Raw genomic sequence first — 15,008 nt, forward strand, 5'->3', positions numbered from 1 at the left:
TGGATTATCCAAATAAGATCCGTCTCACAAATACAACTCGTGATACCGTCTCACGCAAGTTTTTGCCCTCACGAGTGGGTCTCATGTGAGACCGTCTCACGGATCTTAATTTATGAGACGGGTCAATCCTACTCATATTCACAATAAAAAGTAATACTCTTAGCATAAAAAGTAATGCTTTTTCATGGATAATCCAAATAAGAGATCCGTCTCACAAATACGATCTGCGAGACCGTCTCACATAAGCTTTTGCCTAAGAAAAAAAGGGAGAAAATATTCAAATATAAACTGATCCTACAACTTGTAGATTTAATAAACAAAAACTCTATCCGCTAGCTGCACGTGACTTGCATTAAAATTTTAACGTTTTATTATTTATATAATTATTAAAACAAATAATGACACCAAAAGTTGGTTACTCTATGTATATCAAATTTAATAATATAACATAGATAATATAGAAGTATAGATGTATCCTTTGAATGAGAAGAATTTATTTTTTATAAAATTATGAGTGAGTCTCATGTGAGACCGTCTCATGGATCATAATCTGTGAGACGGGTCAATCCTATCCATATTCATAATCGTGAGACGGGTCAATCATATCCATATTCATAATAAAAGTAATACTCTTAGCATAAAAAGTAATACTTTTTCATGGGTGACCCAAATAAGAGGTTCGTCTCACAAATACGATCCGTGAGATCATCTCACACAAGTTTTTGCCTAAAATTATTGGTATTATGTAATGAATGTATTTAAATTTTAAATATTTTTATATAAAAAAATGTTTATATCATTTGACTAAGATAAGATAACAATCTTATACTGTTAAATTGTCGTCTTTACTATTACATTCGATGTATTAGTTGAATTGAACTATTATTGATAAAAAATAAATAAAAAAATTATTACAAATATATATTTTATTTAGTCTATAAAATTTTTAAAGAACAACTAAATTTTAAACAGTAAAATTTATTGCCATTCAGTACCTTAATAATTTTTGATTAAAAAATTAAATTTTTTGATAACATATTAAAAATATTTATACTACGTTTCTGATTAATATTTATAATAATATCAATTTACAAACGGTTAATATACAAAAAATTTAAGATTATTTGTTCACTAGAAGTTGTAAAACGTAATATTATGTACAAAAATCTATATTTTATTTAATATATTTAGAGAACAATAGGAACTTAGTATACAAAAGTAACACAAATATAAAAACTGTAATCAAAATTAAATGAAATAATATAAATTACATATAAATATAGTTTATATTTCCAAGAGAGTTCTTATTCATATTTAATTTTTTTTTAAAAAAATATAGGAAAGACTTCGTATATAATAATATATTCATTATATATTTATTATTAAATATTTACTACATTATACTGATATTTACAGTATATAATTATTTAATGTTTTAGAAAATTTATCCTGACAATGTTTTATTAAATTTAGTCGACATATCTTCGTCAACTTGATAGGAAAATATGTTGGTTTGTGCAAAAAAGAAAGGAGCTTATGATATAATGCGGACATAACAAATCAGATCTCATGTCCAGAGCAAATATAACTCGAAAAAGTGCTTACCTTATTATTTGAAAAAAGATTTGGAACCCTATTTTTTGCCCCAACCCAAGTTAGGGGATTACTTGCTATGTTTCGAATCTTCGCAAGCCTAAGCTTGTTCTTCAAGCCCTGCTTATCCCAGCACTCGGTGCAAGGATTCACAAATCAAAGGCGAAGCTCAACCATATACACCATTGCTAGTTGAAAAACAAATTATAGTATTTTTTTGTTGTTGTCAATCACATCTCGTAAGAAGGAGAGTCTCCAAGCACAATGAATATGAAAAGAGAGAGCACTAAGATTTTTCTTTGGAGCTATGTTATTGGCCTTCGAACGCCATAGGTCAAACACACCCACTTATTTTATTATATATATATATATATATATATATATATATATATATATATATATATATATTTTATTCATTAGTAAATATAATGTGGTTGTGCATAGTTTTTATATCTCATTAATATTGCACTAACTCGTTTTTTGTAACTTAAATGATGTATTTCTACTTTTCTTATAACTTTATAGAGGATAAATTTATAATTTATTTAAAGATATTTACAAATACTATCTCAAAATCATTGTATTGTGATTAATTAATTTATCATTTCACATTAAAAAAAATACTCGTTGAGATATGTGATTCATCGTTACATCATTTTTCTTTTCTTTTTTGATTTTATTTAATTTATAAATGCAAAAGATAAATAGATATTAGAATATTTTTCGTTATGATGTCATAAAGATAATAAACTTACATTACATCTAAAAGTTCAAATTATTTTGATTTGTTTGTATTGATCGGTGATCTTAGGTGAAATTCAACTTACTCTCTCCATATATACATATTTTGACTGGTAAATAAATCGAAAAATAAGATCAAATGTAGTTAATTAAATCGAAATTGTCTGGATAAGTGGATAACATTAAACGAAATGTAATAAATATGGATTTTGTATAAAAAAAGACAAAAAAATTCTCCAAGGACCGTGCACACGTACGAGTACGTGTGGCGGCGAGGAGGACATCGTTTATATCACCCAAAAGCTGAGTGGTACGCAGTCTCCACTCTTCAACCGCTTCTCTCTTCTCTCCTGCAACGCTTAGCTTACGTAAGCAAGGTGTTGAAGCGGTTCCATTTTTAGGGTTTTCTCACTCGATTATGCTCTTTTATGTTTTTATTTACCGTGCTTATTCCACCTTGAATCTTGAGCGTAGTGTAAGGATGTTTTGTGGAGTCACATTTGGGGTTTTTCGCATTTTTGTGTTTCACTGCAAATGAGTGATGGGTTTGCGTTGTTTCTTCGTTTTATGTAGAGATCTCGGTGTATTGGTGTTATATTTCGTGATTTCGTTTGATTAATTTTGACCCGTTGTTCTAATTTACAAATTTACAACTGGGCTGCTTTTTTAGTTCTTATTTCTTTGCTTTTCGTTGCTTGCATGACGTTTTTTTGGCTCGATGTGTGACGTTTAGGCACAAATTTTTGCATAAAGTTTCATATCGAGCTTGCTTGGTCTTTGGTGTTTTTTTTGCTCGTTGAACTACATTTCCTCAGATTTATTTTCAACTTCCTCTTTTTTTGTCTCATTTTGGTTCTTGTTTCTTGGCTTCTGAGTAGCTTCTTGTTTTTCCTTTGGTATATTCGAGTATTAAAAAAAAAAAGCTGTTACTAATTTTTTTTGTCTGGAAGAAATATATCTATCTGTTATTTTGTCTTGTTTTGGCATGCGACGACCTCATGTAGCATGTCTGCATGTGCATAGCTAGAAAATGCGTGTTCCATTTTACATTCGATTTATTAAGTTTACTCACCAGTCAGATGTAGTTTGTGATCTGTTAAAACTTATTTCTTATTTGCGGCTCTTTCATTTATTTTGGGGAATTTATATATAAATACATGTGATTCTTCTTGTTCTTCCTTACTCAAGCATGATGTTTTATGGGAAAGATGCTCTCAGAACTTTGCTGTGCTATGTAGATTTGTTTCCGAGTAGTCGGTTCTGAAACTTTAGACACTGTTTTAGGTTATCAAATTGTGATGTTTTTTTATGTATTCATCTTATTATATGGCTACTGGTTTTTATCTGTCCTCTTTGTTCTAGATGCGTGCCCCCTAAATAAGGAAGGAGCTGTCTTACTACTGCCCTTTTGCATTTCCTGTTTGATGGGCTTATATGTTCTTTCATCCCATCGACATGTGTAAGATAACCTTGCATGTGTTTTTGTGCAGACATGGTTTTAGTATTAGTCCGATTGTTTTTTTTTTTTTTTTGATTATCTATTAGAGTGTCTCCACTTTCTAGGGTTTCAATGCCTGCAAATTGTTTACCTGCTTGGTGATTCTATGTGAAGAGTGGAAGGAATCTTACTCTAGTACACTAGTTGCTGACAGTTTTGCTGGCTCCTTTCCTCAACGCATCTTATTTTTTGTTAAATGATTGATGCAGTCGTCTACTCTTCGCTTCTCTAAATAGTAATTTTATGGAGAACTACATGGATTTGTTTTGTTTAAGTGTAACTCATATCTCATACTTCTTTTTTTTTCCCTGGTGTCTAGTGTGTTGACAAACCTATTATCTGGTAATGGATCCCACTGAACAAGACGGAAATGGAAATACAGAATCTCTACCACCACCTCCTCCTATTCCTGCAAATGTCACTCCATTCATTGCTGAACCGGGACCAGCGTTGAACAAGGTTATACGTCATCCAATGGCCAGACCTAGCCGGGGAAGTAGAGGAAATAAAGTTCCTATTCTGACCAACCACTTCAAAGTGAATGTCAAAAGCATTGATGGCTACTTCTTTCACTACAGTGTATGTCTACTGATATTTATTTGTCTTTCCAGTTTCGATTTATTTCTTCTCTCACTCTTATAACATGCCAACCCTCATGTCGCATTTTCAATGTGTAGGTTGCTCTTTTCTATGAGGATGGACGTCCTGTTGATGGTAAAGGTGTTGGTCGGAAGCTACTTGACCGAGTTCAGGAGACATACGATTCAGAGTTGGCTGGTAAGGTGTTTGCTTATGATGGAGAGAAGAGTCTCTTCACTGTTGGTCCACTTCCGAGGAACAAGCTTGAGTTTACTGTTGTGCTTGATGATGTGACTCCAAGTCGGTATGTGTAATATCTTGTTTTGTATATAGTTTCCTTCTGTATTTTATCATGTCTCTTTATGTCTGTCGGTTGCTTGCACCCAGGAACAACGGAAATGCCAGCCCTGGAGGGCATGAAAGCCCCAATGAATGTGACAGGAAGAGGATCAGGCGGCCGTACCATTCGAAAACCTTTAAAGTGGAGATTAGTTTTGCGGCCAAAATTCCTATGCAGGCCATAGGGAATGCTTTACGTGGCCAGGAATCTGAAAATTCACAAGAAGCCTTGCGGGTTTTGGATATTGTTTTGAGACAACATGCAGCAAGGCAGTAAGTCTTGAATGGTTATACGAATCTAATTGAATATATTATTTACCTTACCGTGTGCTTGTTGTCAGGGGTTGCCTGTTGGTTCGTCAATCTTTTTTTCACAATGATCCTAGTAACTTTGCTCCCGTGGGAGGTGGTGTTCTGGGTTGCAGAGGATTTCATTCAAGCTTCCGAACCACCCAGAGCGGCTTATCTTTGAACATAGGTACTAGCTGTGACTGCCTTGCCGTTCTGAAAGGAAATGCCATTGATTTCAAATTTTCCGTAATTAATTGTAACCCATGGCTGGTCGTCATTTCTGTACCTTCAGATGTGTCTACGACCATGATCATCCAACCTGGGCCTCTGGTGGATTTTCTCATTGAAAACCAAAATGCGAAAGATCCCTTCTCCCTTGACTGGGCAAAGGTAAGGACAACCTTTATAATTGATTTTACATTTGGACTGATATCGACTATATTGAAGTCAAGCAATTGATTTTGTTACCTAACCTTTTCATGATAAAAAAAAACTAGGCGAAACGTACACTTAAGAATTTGAGGGTGAAGACTGTTCCCACTAACCAAGAGTACAAAATCACTGGTTTGAGTGAGAAGCCTTGCAGGGAGCAAACGTATGCTTCCCCATTCTACTAAATTCTTCACCATATTTTTGGAACTATCCGGTTCCTGTCTATCGAAGTTTCCTTCCTCGATTTTTGCATCCTGCACATGAATTTAATGCATTTACTATCTAAATTCTTCTAGGTTCACGTTGAAGTCAAAAGCCAGGGATAAAGATGGTGAACCTGAGACAACAGATGTGACTGTCTATGACTACTTTGTTAACCACAGGAACATTGATTTGCGTTATTCTGCTGATTTGCCTTGCATTAACGTCGGAAAGCCAAAACGCCCGACGTACATCCCAGTTGAGGTGCAGCTATCTATCATCCATCTATTATTGGGAAAAACCATTTTGTAACAGTTCATTCTTGACCTACTCTGTTTTTTTGTGTTAGCTTTGTTCCTTAGTGTCATTGCAACGTTACACAAAAGCCCTGACCTCCTTTCAAAGAGCTTCTCTCGTGGAAAAATCACGGCAGAAGCCACAAGAGAGGATGTCGGTTCTGAGTAATGTAAGTTTCTTCCTTTCAAAAAGCTCTATAAGATGTCATGAATGCTCAGCTGCGTTTTGGTTGTGGCAGGCTTTGAAGACCAACAATTATGATTCAGAACCGATGCTTCGTTCCAGCGGTGTTTCAATTTCAAGTGGCTTTACTCAGGTTGAAGGGCGTATTCTTCCACCTCCCAAGGTTGTACGTTTAAATATATGAAATTACCGATATCCAGTTTGATTACTGAAATAAACATCTGTTGATTTGGACATTGGTTTGCTATGCTTGGTATAAAAAATGCTGGTACTGACCATGTTTACATGTGATTGCAGCTGAAAGTCGGTAATGGTGAAGAGTTGTTTACTCGCAATGGAAAGTGGAATTTTAATAATAAGGTCTACCACGTCTTTTTAAGGACGTTGAATGTTCTTTTCATATCACTGTTCCTTAAAGAGTGTCCATATGTTTGAACAGAGATTTATTGATGCGAGTAAGATAGAACGCTGGGCTGTTGTGAACTTCTCAGCGCGCTGTGACGTTCGTGGCCTGATCAGAGATATGACCAGAATTGGCGAAATGAAAGGAATTGTGAGTTCTATTCACATCCTTTTGAACACAATAGTTTCTGCAACAAATTATTTGTTTATTCTTTTAATTTGCGTGCAGAAAGTGGAAGCTCCGTTTGATGTTTTTGAAGAAAATTCACAGTTCCGACGTGCTCCACCCCTTGTCAGGGTGGAGAAAATGTTGGAAGAGGTGCAGTCAAAGCTTCCTGGCCAACCGAAGTTCCTTCTCTGCTTGATTCCAGAGCGGAAAAACTGTGATATCTATGGTGTGTTTGGATAATTTTCTGTAAACTTTATCTTAAATCATATGTCTAAGACTATTCTGACACATTCTAAAATTTTTAAGGCCCATGGAAACGGAAAAATTTGTCAGAATTTGGAATTGTTACTCAGTGTCTCTGCCCCATGCGAGTAAATGACCAGTATCTAACAAATCTATTGCTAAAGATAAACGCTAAGGTTGACGTTCCAAATTATTATGTGATCATGATCTTAAGTTTCACTTTATAATCTTTCTTAGATTTATCTTCTTGACTCGATTACTTTTTGGCAGCTCGGTGGTTTGAACACTAGTTTGGCTGGTGAGATATCATCATCTCTTCCAATGGTATCTAAAATTCCCACTCTGATTCTGGGCATGGATGTATCACATGGCTCACCTGGCCAGTCTGATATCCCATCTATTGCCGCGGTTAAGTACTCTTTGATTCATTTTACATACCTCAATTTCTCACTTTTTCTGTTTTATAGTCTTTGAACTTGTGATTATTTCTGGATACAAAATTATTTTCCTCGATGCCCTTGCAAAACCAAGCAAGAACTATGACCATGTTTGTTTTCATTTTTGAAAAGAATTTTCCATTGAAAAAACAAACACAAACACTAGTATTTCAATATTAATTTTCATTTCTAAAAACTCATTTTCACGTATCCTATGATAATTGATAATTATAACTTTTAGTTCAAAATTTCACTCCATCCCAGCAATACCTTATTATAATTTTATATTTTCACTCTATATAACATATTTTTAATATTTTCAACATCACACACTATTAAAATACCAGTGAGCATTTGCTATTACAGCATCACTCATATAGTGATTCATTTGACATCAAATACTAGTAGCATGATCTAGCCTCTACAGTGAATTGTATCTGCTTCTATGAACACAGCGAAGACATGTATCATACCCCGACTCATTTTCTATTATTTATTTTCCCTAAACAAATGTCTGAAAAGGCAAAAGTGAAACCAGACAGTGACAGACCTTGTATTTTCCTTTAGTGATATTGACTTCCAATGCTGACCTTGTTTCCAAGAATTCTTTAGGTTGTTAGCTCGAGGCAATGGCCTTCAGTTTCTCGTTATAGAGCATGTGTTCGCACTCAATCTCGAAAAGTTGAAATGATAGATTCCCTATTCAAGCGTGTGTCAGACACTGAAGATGAAGGCATAATCAGGTGAGGCTTATGATCTATCTGAATGTGAAAAACCAGACCTTTTCTGTATATCGGGATTTTGAAAATTTTATTTCTCTACACATCCCTCACAGTTCTTCCCTCTTCCCAAATTTTTTTGTTGACTGATTGCTAGTTGTGCCTTACTGCTAAGCAGTTGTAAAAGCACTGTCAATTCATTGTGATTTGATGATTTCGCATTACATTTTGCAAAAGAGCCAAGGCCATGTCACCTTTTTGTATACTGATCACGGCAATCTGAAAGAATGACAATTTTGAACACAGATAACTAAGATCTGTAACTTTAGTTGTGGTTTTCTTCAATTGCAGAGAGCTTCTGGTGGATTACTACATCAGCTCTGGGAAAAGGAAGCCTGACCAAATTATCATATTCAGGTAGTGCTTCAAGTCTTTTCTTCTTGGCAAACAGAAACAAATTGACCTGAAAATATTAAATAATGAATCAAACTGGCTTAATTTGTGCAAAATTTACAGAGATGGTGTCAGTGAATCACAGTTCAATCAAGTCCTAAACATCGAGCTTAACCAAATTATTGAGGTTTCTGTTCCGTTACAATGGCCAAATAAACATTTTGTTTTTTTGATTTTCTGTTAAAGAAAATAACCAGGTGTGGAAATCTTCCTTTTTCTGCAGGCATGCAAGTTTCTTGACGAGAAATGGTCTCCCAAATTTGTGGTAATTGTTGCACAGAAAAATCATCACACTAAGTTTTTCCAGCCAAATTCTCCAGAGAATGTTCCGCCTGGTAGTTCATTTTTTGCCTTGAGGTTTCTGTTGTTTAGGGGATGCAATTTCCTGAATTTCCTAAAGAAGTGGTGGAGGATTTGAATTGGCCTGTTCTTTTCATTGTCCTGAATATGCAGGGACGGTGATTGATAACACAATTTGTCATCCCAAGAACTATGATTTTTACTTGTGCGCACATGCTGGAATGATCGTAAGCATTTTCAGTTCTCTGCTATCTTTCTCCAAGCCATACGTTGTTTAATTCCTAAAGTAGTTTCATGACTGGAATTGGTATAATAAAATGATCTTAATCGTGTGTGGCCTAAATAAGTATTTGGACAAGATTTGGAAATGGATTCACTTGTGCTTTCAGTTTCCCATGGAGTTAGGTTCATCAGAATGTACTTATTTGTTCGAGTGAATACTTGCAGGGTACGACTAGACCAACCCACTATCATGTTCTATTAGATCAGATTGGTTTCTCCGCCGACGATTTGCAGGAACTTGTTCACTCCTTGTCCTACGTGTAAGTAGACTGTCCTTGACAAAAAATAGTTGACTCCTCAAAACTGCTAGTGTCCAGTATGTTTTCTAATTTTTTTTATCATCTGTACTCCAGGTACCAGCGTAGCACAACTGCTATATCTGTTGGTAACTACTCAATAATTAATATATTCCTCTCGTTTTTTCCGTTTAACCTTCATTCATTCTTTGTCATACCAATTCATCATATTTTCTAAGCTTCCATATTCTTAGATAAATTTTTTCTTCTAATCTTCTGTAGTCGCCCCCATATGCTATGCGCACTTGGCAGCCTCCCAGCTGGGGACATGGATGAAGTTTGAAGAAATGTCAGAGACATCTTCTAGTCACAATGGTGGTTCTGCTCCAGCTGTTCCACCTATGCCTAAGCTACAAGAGAACGTTCGCAACTCAATGTTTTTTGTATGAAGTCATTCTCTGTGGATACTTGGTAACAATCATAGCAGTATCTTTGGACCAAGTTTATCATGTAGTTTCTAGCTCCGACTCAGGTTAATGTTATGGTTTGCTGTGCCACGCAGTTGCTAACTTATAGTCTGGTTTATGTATGTTATGTTCCTTCTTTTGTTCAAAACAAGCAACTAGTTATGCGTTTTCCCTTGTATGTCACCTAGGTTGTCCTTGTATTACTGTGTTCTGGGGATGATCTCTATTTTTATCCCCGACTTGTCAAAAGTCATCTTAGTCTTATAATTTTGTTTTTTCTGATTTTGGTATTATTTCGTAATCGTGCTTACATGACAGCATAGAATGATAATGTTAATGTGTTACATCAACGGAAGACTAAAAGTTAACCAAAAGAAAAACAAAGATAGATAATTAAATTCAATTTTGACGAGTTAAATAACAAAGAGAATTCCTTGCAATGTACGAGACTGAAATATCATTCTTTCTCTATTCTTTAAACCATAAAACCACTTTCCAAAAGCTAGACAGCATTCTAAACATATGCAGATCCTTGAAGTGGAATGTGTGTGTTCTCAGGTAAGGTGTTCGGTGGATTTGTATCTTTTAGAGTGTCGATAATTCCAATCGGGTAAATTGCATTTACGATCTTTGTGAAATAGCAAAAAACACTAAACTCTTATTTAAAATTAACGTTCTTTTAAATTCCGTGTTTTAAAAAATTATGTACGTTTATTTGTCCCATGGGCTTGGGTTTTTAGATTGGATTTTTATAAACACGGGATTTTAAAAGTTCGTTAATTTTAAATTTTTTTGGGTATGTGGTCGTTTGGATTTTCTGTGCTTTGGCTATTGGCCGGTTGGTTCTAATTTTCACCGCAGGACCGAATGTTGGATTCAAATTACTAACTTAAATGCTATAAAATGTCTGAAAGTTAGCGATACACATTATTTTTTAAAAATAGAAGTAAATGCCATATCCCAAAAATACAATTTTCGTAAAAAATTTAATGAAAGTTTTTATAATTGAATATTTTCCGCATTTAGATTGGCCACGTTACGTTACAACGAGTGCACCAACTCCTTTCATTTGCTGGAGACGTTTTATTTTCCCTAACCAATCTGCCAGGTGATATGGGCTCCTCGATCAAATACATATTTTTTAATCATGATGTTAACTAGAAGCCTTTTTCCACACATTATGATTATATAACCCTTTTTTGGCAGCACAAATATCGCACCAAGTTTCTCAGGCCCCATGCCATCACTAAAGATATGGCCATACACATGCCATAGACCCTCAAAAGTGCTAGCACTACTTTGATTCAAATCCACATGTTGGAGCAACACAAGAACACAAGTACTTTAACTAACACTAACTTTTCCTGAAGAGTATTATCATACATTACAAGTATCCCATTCGAACGTGGGCCGCGAAAACACCTCATAATCTAGGGATCCATGAATTACATTGTGAACACTCTGTATATCTTGCAATACAGCAGGTTGAAACACATCGTGATCATAAGGCAAAAGCTTGTACATTATCAATAATCCGAGTGAATATGGCCTGAAGCTTTGTGGAGTCTCCACGAACTGAAAAGAACAATAGCATTGACAGAAGGAACAAGTCGACACAAAACCTCATGATATAGAGTACAGTATACATCAACCTTCCATCGTTTCCAGCAGGAAAGCCTCGAACTCTGTACACAAATAGGAAGTTGTATTTGTCGACTACGTATCTATATCCAAAATAAACTGCACCAACTGGAACTGCGAGGGGGGAGAATGACGAATAAATGAGGGTCAGGGCGAAGATTGTGAGATTAAAGGCATAGTATTGTGCGAAATCAAATGGTTGTTTGGGAACTGGAGATGTCTGACTCCTGACTGGAGGGTACTCAGACAGATCATGGCCGGAAAAATGTGTTGTCGTTGGAGAGGAACCATCTGAGAATGTGTTTTCACCAACCACGACCTCGGATATTCGTTCACCTAGAAGGGGTCTCTGCAGGTCTATGTCTTGTTGCAAGGGATAATCTTCTACTCTCTCGGGTACCAACTGTAGCATGTCATTCTTTTGAAACTTCCGAAGATTATTTTTAATCCACGGTATTGGAGACAGTAGGTCAAAAGATATACCCAAGAAAGTGCTTGTAATGAGAAATGCAAGACAGGAGAGGCATGATTTCGACAAGAAAGAAGAACTCAGATATTGTTCAATCCGTTTGCAATCTTCTCCATCCAAATAACACCTGCTCATTTTTAAAATAGCACTTTCTAAAGATGACTCAACCAAAGCCCTCAAGAGAATGAGGTTCACCAGAAAAAAGCACACCATCTTTAACAATGCAGCCCTTTGCTCGCTAGACACAGTAAGATGACGTTCAAACTTTGAAAGGTATGAAAGAGCAGATGGAATCACCAGATACATACTCACAAAAATGATAAGATTGGGCAGAAACTGAAAAAGTACGGCTATCACCCAGCTCGAGCTCTGCAACCATGTCAACCACAGCTGAGCATTATCTATTGCTTCTGCATTAATAATTCTAGCTGCACTCTTTATGGCACTAATAATGGCGAGTGGAGAACTGAAAAACAAAAGCAGCAACAGCAGGAAAGTATTTACAATCACTCTCCGCAGTTTTAGAGAAAATTTTGAGGATCCCAAATGGTTCCAGTATATGTCACTTGCCAATGGAGCTCTCTCCACTTTCCATTTACTCCTTTGGAGTTGCAACTCTGTCAATGAGAAGAACCTCCCAAACCGCATCCTCTTTTCGGTCCGAAAATCCTGCACCACCTTATTAGCAGTGTAAACATCTTTGAATACCACAAATGCAACCCCAGCACCCATTGCTCGTCCCTCTTTATACACTGCCAGTTCCATCTCCATTTGAGCTCTCGACTCTTGCAACTTCCTTAACCTATCCTCATCTGAAAAACCCAAATCATCAACCACCTTGTACCACAAATCCTTTGCTCTCCTCAAAAGCAACTGAAACCTCTCCAGAAAACTCCTTTTCTCCCTTCCATCATCAACATAATCACTCTCATTTGTCAAGCCCTTGGCCTCAATTGTTGCAACCAACTTGGATATTTTCTCCCTCACCCTCGTTAAATCTGTAGCTAAATCATCCAAAGCACATAAATCCATTGGTACAACCAATTTATAAATCTTCCCAGGGTACTTGTGCTGAAAATACTCCAGTAATGGAGTGTCATTAAAACCTAGAGTTTTTGGAACCCCATGAACCATGATCGTAAAAATTGCACTTGAATGTGAGCTAGGATCATTTGGATTTCCATTCCCATCTCTAAACCTGGTTATTCTCAACCTACTTTCAATCGCATTAATACCATAATGCACCAAAAAAACAAGGAGAACGACAAAAATGAAATGCAACCAAAGTAAATTAGAACCTTTGACAATATGATTTATCGTAGTCTTCGAAAATTCATCAGAAATAGGAGCTCTACCCAAACAAATATTCACAGGCAGCATAACCACGACAGCAAGTGCCGCAAGAAAGAGGAGAATACCGAAGCTGCCCCCTTCAATTAGGAGAAACTGGGCGGCATCAGCACCACAGTGATGCGAAATCTCCAAGCTGGTGGCGTGCCACACAGCAAGAAGCTTGGAGGCTATGGCGGTGGATCCCGGCAGGCTGCGGTGATCGACGCGCAGCTTGACGAAGACAAATATCAATAGGCAGGTGATGGCGCCAACAGCCGAGATATTGAGCAAGTATTGCATGTTCCCGTACCAAGCGTTGTCGAAAGCTCCGTCTCCATCTCCGGGAGAAGGCGGCGGGGAGACGGTTGTGGGGGAAAACAGACGTGGATCCATGTGATTGACTTCCGGAAAAAAATTTATAATTTATTAATCGAATTCAACAGCAAAGGGATTTGGTGTATGGAAATCGGGTGATCGGTATTCAATAACTGAAATTTGATTTTTCCCATCGGGTGATCGGTAAGGGTTTATACTTCGGAGAGCCAACGACCCTCCCTCTCCTTTTAACGTTTCCCTCATCATATTTAACACTTGAAGTTTAACCAACACTAATGCATCTATACTATAACATAAAATTGATTTTGCATGCATCCATAATTTTATCACATCTTATAATGATACTTATATTTATAATAAGACAAAAATTTGTGTGAGACAGTCTCACAGATCGTATTTTGTGATACATATCTCTTATTTGGATCGTCCATGAAAAATTATTACTTTTTATGCTAAGAGTATTATTTTTTTATTGTGAATATCGATAAAGTTGACTCGTTTCACAGATAAAAATTCGTGAAACCGTATCACAATAGACCTAATCTTATAATAAATGTCATTAAGATCAATAATAAATATTATATTAATATCTAATAAAAAATAAAAGTTTATCATGTTTATATAATTATGTTACGTGTAAAGAAATACTAATATATATAATTGTATTTATTTTATAAAAATATTTAGTAAATTTGATTTGGATTGAATTTTTTTATTGAATGTCAAAATATTCAACTTGACTGTTTTCTAAAGCTTAAAAATTATCTATACTATTTGTTAAGTATAAATGGGAGCTTTCACCATGTAATCACCCGATTTAATTATATGTTATTTGGCGATAATTAAGATTAATTATTTTAAATTGAGGAATTTAAAATAATTAAACCAAATAATTAAATTGTGTGTTTATGCATATTTTATTTTATTTTACACATCAATTACCAACTGATAATATGCGAGTCAGCATATAATATCACATAAATCAGCAAATAGCAAATAAATCATACACAGTATCATCAATTTCTGAATAAAGCTTAATATATATGTCAAAATAAAGCTTATGATACAGAGACCTAAAGCCCTTAGTCAATTTCTGAATTCCGGCAACGCACAACTGCGATTCAACGGTGAAGTCGACGGCGGGTTTGACGAAAAGTGTCGAGAAATACTTCAATATGGGTACCAAAACGTAGCTCTCGTCGAGAGCTTTCCAACCATATATTTACTTTAATTTTTCGGCGACTGGTGACCGAGATATGGGCGGTCAAAGCGAACGAAAAGTTTGAAGAAATGAAGGACAGATGTTCGGAACACGCGCGGTTTCCAAGGAAGATGATTATCATTATTATTATTATTTCTTATTATATA

General features: G+C 35.7%; 2 protein-coding genes across 2 annotated transcripts; one reads left to right on the top strand and one right to left on the bottom strand.

Moving 5' to 3' along the window:
- Positions 1 to 2,554: 2,554 nt before the first annotated feature.
- On the top strand, positions 2,555 to 10,142 carry LOC140821390 (protein argonaute 4-like). Its single transcript, XM_073181866.1, has 23 exons — positions 2,555 to 2,711; positions 4,152 to 4,411; positions 4,510 to 4,715; positions 4,799 to 5,023; positions 5,092 to 5,228; positions 5,334 to 5,431; positions 5,539 to 5,636; positions 5,770 to 5,938; positions 6,024 to 6,140; positions 6,210 to 6,317; positions 6,452 to 6,514; positions 6,594 to 6,707; positions 6,786 to 6,951; positions 7,032 to 7,144; positions 7,239 to 7,376; positions 8,018 to 8,148; positions 8,476 to 8,541; positions 8,641 to 8,704; positions 8,801 to 8,912; positions 9,031 to 9,104; positions 9,325 to 9,419; positions 9,513 to 9,544; positions 9,678 to 10,142. The coding sequence occupies exons 2-23, from the start codon at positions 4,178 to 4,180 to the stop codon at positions 9,842 to 9,844; spliced, it is 2,727 nt and encodes a 908-aa protein (XP_073037967.1). The 5' UTR covers positions 2,555 to 2,711; positions 4,152 to 4,177; the 3' UTR covers positions 9,845 to 10,142.
- A 739-nt stretch (positions 10,143 to 10,881) lies between these two features.
- LOC140821395 (CSC1-like protein At4g35870) lies at positions 10,882 to 13,894 on the bottom strand. The gene is given in 2 exon segments (XM_073181872.1): positions 10,882 to 11,399; positions 11,401 to 13,894. Coding segments are annotated over 2 exon segments (2,457 nt in total). The 5' UTR covers positions 13,698 to 13,894; the 3' UTR covers positions 10,882 to 11,239.
- Between the last annotated feature and the right edge of the window lie 1,114 nt (positions 13,895 to 15,008).

Source organism: Primulina eburnea, unplaced genomic scaffold (genome assembly GCF_022965805.1).
Source record: "Primulina eburnea isolate SZY01 unplaced genomic scaffold, ASM2296580v1 ctg55_ERROPOS1863358, whole genome shotgun sequence".
NCBI classification, from domain to species: domain Eukaryota; kingdom Viridiplantae; phylum Streptophyta; class Magnoliopsida; order Lamiales; family Gesneriaceae; genus Primulina; species Primulina eburnea.

Coding starts and splice junctions, on each gene's coding strand:
- LOC140821390 (XM_073181866.1), top strand. CDS start 4,178: ATGGATCCCACTGAACAAGACGGAAATGGAAATACAGAATCTCTACCA. Junction 5,432..5,538: donor TCTCCCTTGACTGGGCAAAG/GTAAGGACAACC, acceptor AAAAAAAACTAG/GCGAAACGTACACTTAAGAA. Junction 8,913..9,030: donor TCCAGAGAATGTTCCGCCTG/GTAGTTCATTTT, acceptor CTGAATATGCAG/GGACGGTGATTGATAACACA.